At 58.9% G+C, this 1,804-nt stretch overlaps 1 protein-coding gene across 1 annotated transcript in view; it reads left to right on the plus strand.

Moving 5' to 3' along the window:
- The window catches only part of STT3A (STT3 oligosaccharyltransferase complex catalytic subunit A), a gene marked incomplete in the record, with an annotated part of 22,431 nt that overhangs the window by 1,744 nt on the left and 18,883 nt on the right, over positions 1–1,804 (plus strand). Inside the window, 2 exon segments of the mRNA XM_027772595.1 lie at positions 906–1,027; positions 1,507–1,652. Coding sequence (XP_027628396.1) covers positions 906–1,027; positions 1,507–1,652 — 268 coding nt within the window.

The following is a 1,804-nucleotide window of genomic DNA, read 5'->3' on the forward strand; positions in this document are numbered from 1 at the left end:
AGACCGTCCCCCAGAGTTTTCTGCCATCTGCCGTGTCTCCCAGGGCCACCAGAACCTGACCAGAGAGGAGCTAGGGCTAGGAAGGCAGGCAGGGAGGGCGGTCAGCCACGATTTTCTGCTCTCAGTAAGCTGCCCTGTGCAGAGGCTCTCCGTCTGTTTATATAATCTGCACGGGGCTTACTCGTCAAATTCTAAGTCTTCGAAAAGAAACATTCAAAGCTGTGAGTTGAGTTCCCTTAGGCATTTCCCGTTTCAGGTAAGAGGTAAGAGGAGGCTGGGCCTGGAGCCAGGGCCCCCTGAGCCAGAGCCCCGCTGCCCGTTGCCAGTCTGCTACGTACACTGCCTTGTGCTGCTGAAGGTGGCATCCAGACGTCTAATTACCGGGACCAGCAGTTGGCGTAATGGCTGTGTCACTGGACTCCCGTGTAGTTGACCACATTCGAGTCCCGGACCTGGTGGCTTAAACTCACACCGGGTGTGTGTGCGTGCGTGCCCGAGATCCCGAGAGGAAAACGGAGGAGAAGGGATTGCGGCGTGGCCATCCCCGCCGGGGGGCGATTTCTCTCTTTCTGTCTCTCCGTCTCTGTTTTTCTGGCGAACACAGGCGCCCTCTAACAAAAACCTCTCCAAAAAAATTATTTTCTAATTAACAAAACCAGTAATCGCTGGGCACCGTGTCTTGTTCTGGTTCACTCTTCTGGGAGGCACAGTGCTTTGGGGGGGCGAGCATGGGGCTCGGAACCAGGAGACCGTGTAGCTCGGAGAGGTTTCCCTGGTGTCATTTCCCACCAGCCTCCCCTCGGACTGGGTGAGTTTCTCCTGGTGCTGCCCGGAGCGTGTGTGCTGCCAGTCTGCACGCGGCGGGAGAGGCGGCCCGGACCCAGATCGCTTCTTTCTTGCTGTAGGTACTTTAATTACCGGACGACTCGGTTCCTGGCCGAGGAGGGCTTTTATAAATTCCATAACTGGTTTGATGACCGTGCCTGGTACCCTTTGGGACGAATCATTGGAGGAACAATCTACCCAGGTGAGGGGGCAGGATGTTTTTTCCCTCAGGAACAGAAGGAACAGAATCGCTGCTGATTCTTCGCTTTGGACGCCTGTAATTTCACTTGGCTGAGGTTCCCACAGTGGATTCTAGTGGACAGGAGAGCATGTGTGGGCTTGGGACGGGCAGTGTTTCACGCTGGACCTGGGGTTTCTTTAAAAGCAGAATCTTGCTCTGTCAGAGCCCTCCAGCCTTGGCTCTCCGAGGGGCTGGGACTGCGTGCCCCGTGTGTAGGGTGGGCCTGGGGTCAGCCTCCACCTCCGGCGTGGCGGCGTGGCGGCGTGGCGGCTTCTGGCCGGCCCTCCGCAGTGTCCCCAGTCCGTGGCAGACCCTGTGCTGGTGCTTGTGGTGTCTGGCGAGACCCGTGTGATCAGGCAGCTGAACCGGCTTGGGCCCGACCCCCTCCCTGGGATGCAGAGTCCCTCCAGGACGTCTGACCGGCTGCCCTTCCCGTGCAGGCCTGATGGTCACCTCCGCTGTCATCTACCACGTGCTGCATTTCTTCCACATCACCATCGACATCCGGAACGTCTGTGTGTTCCTGGCCCCACTCTTCTCCTCCTTCACCACCATCGTCACGTACCACCTGACCAAAGAGCTCAAGGTGAAGGGTTTGGGCCACAGGAGGTTTGGAGTCTCGCGGATGCTGGAGGGGGGGCACCGAGGGGCATGGGCAGAAAGGGCTGCCCTCACTGGGCTCGCTGCCAGGCCTCTGGAGCCATTGGCCGCTGTGTCCTTGGGGAGGCACGCTCGGGG

The sequence above is a fragment of the Tupaia chinensis genome, unplaced genomic scaffold (genome assembly GCF_000334495.1).
Source record: "Tupaia chinensis unplaced genomic scaffold, TupChi_1.0 Scaffold000037_4, whole genome shotgun sequence".
NCBI lineage: Eukaryota > Metazoa > Chordata > Mammalia > Scandentia > Tupaiidae > Tupaia > Tupaia belangeri.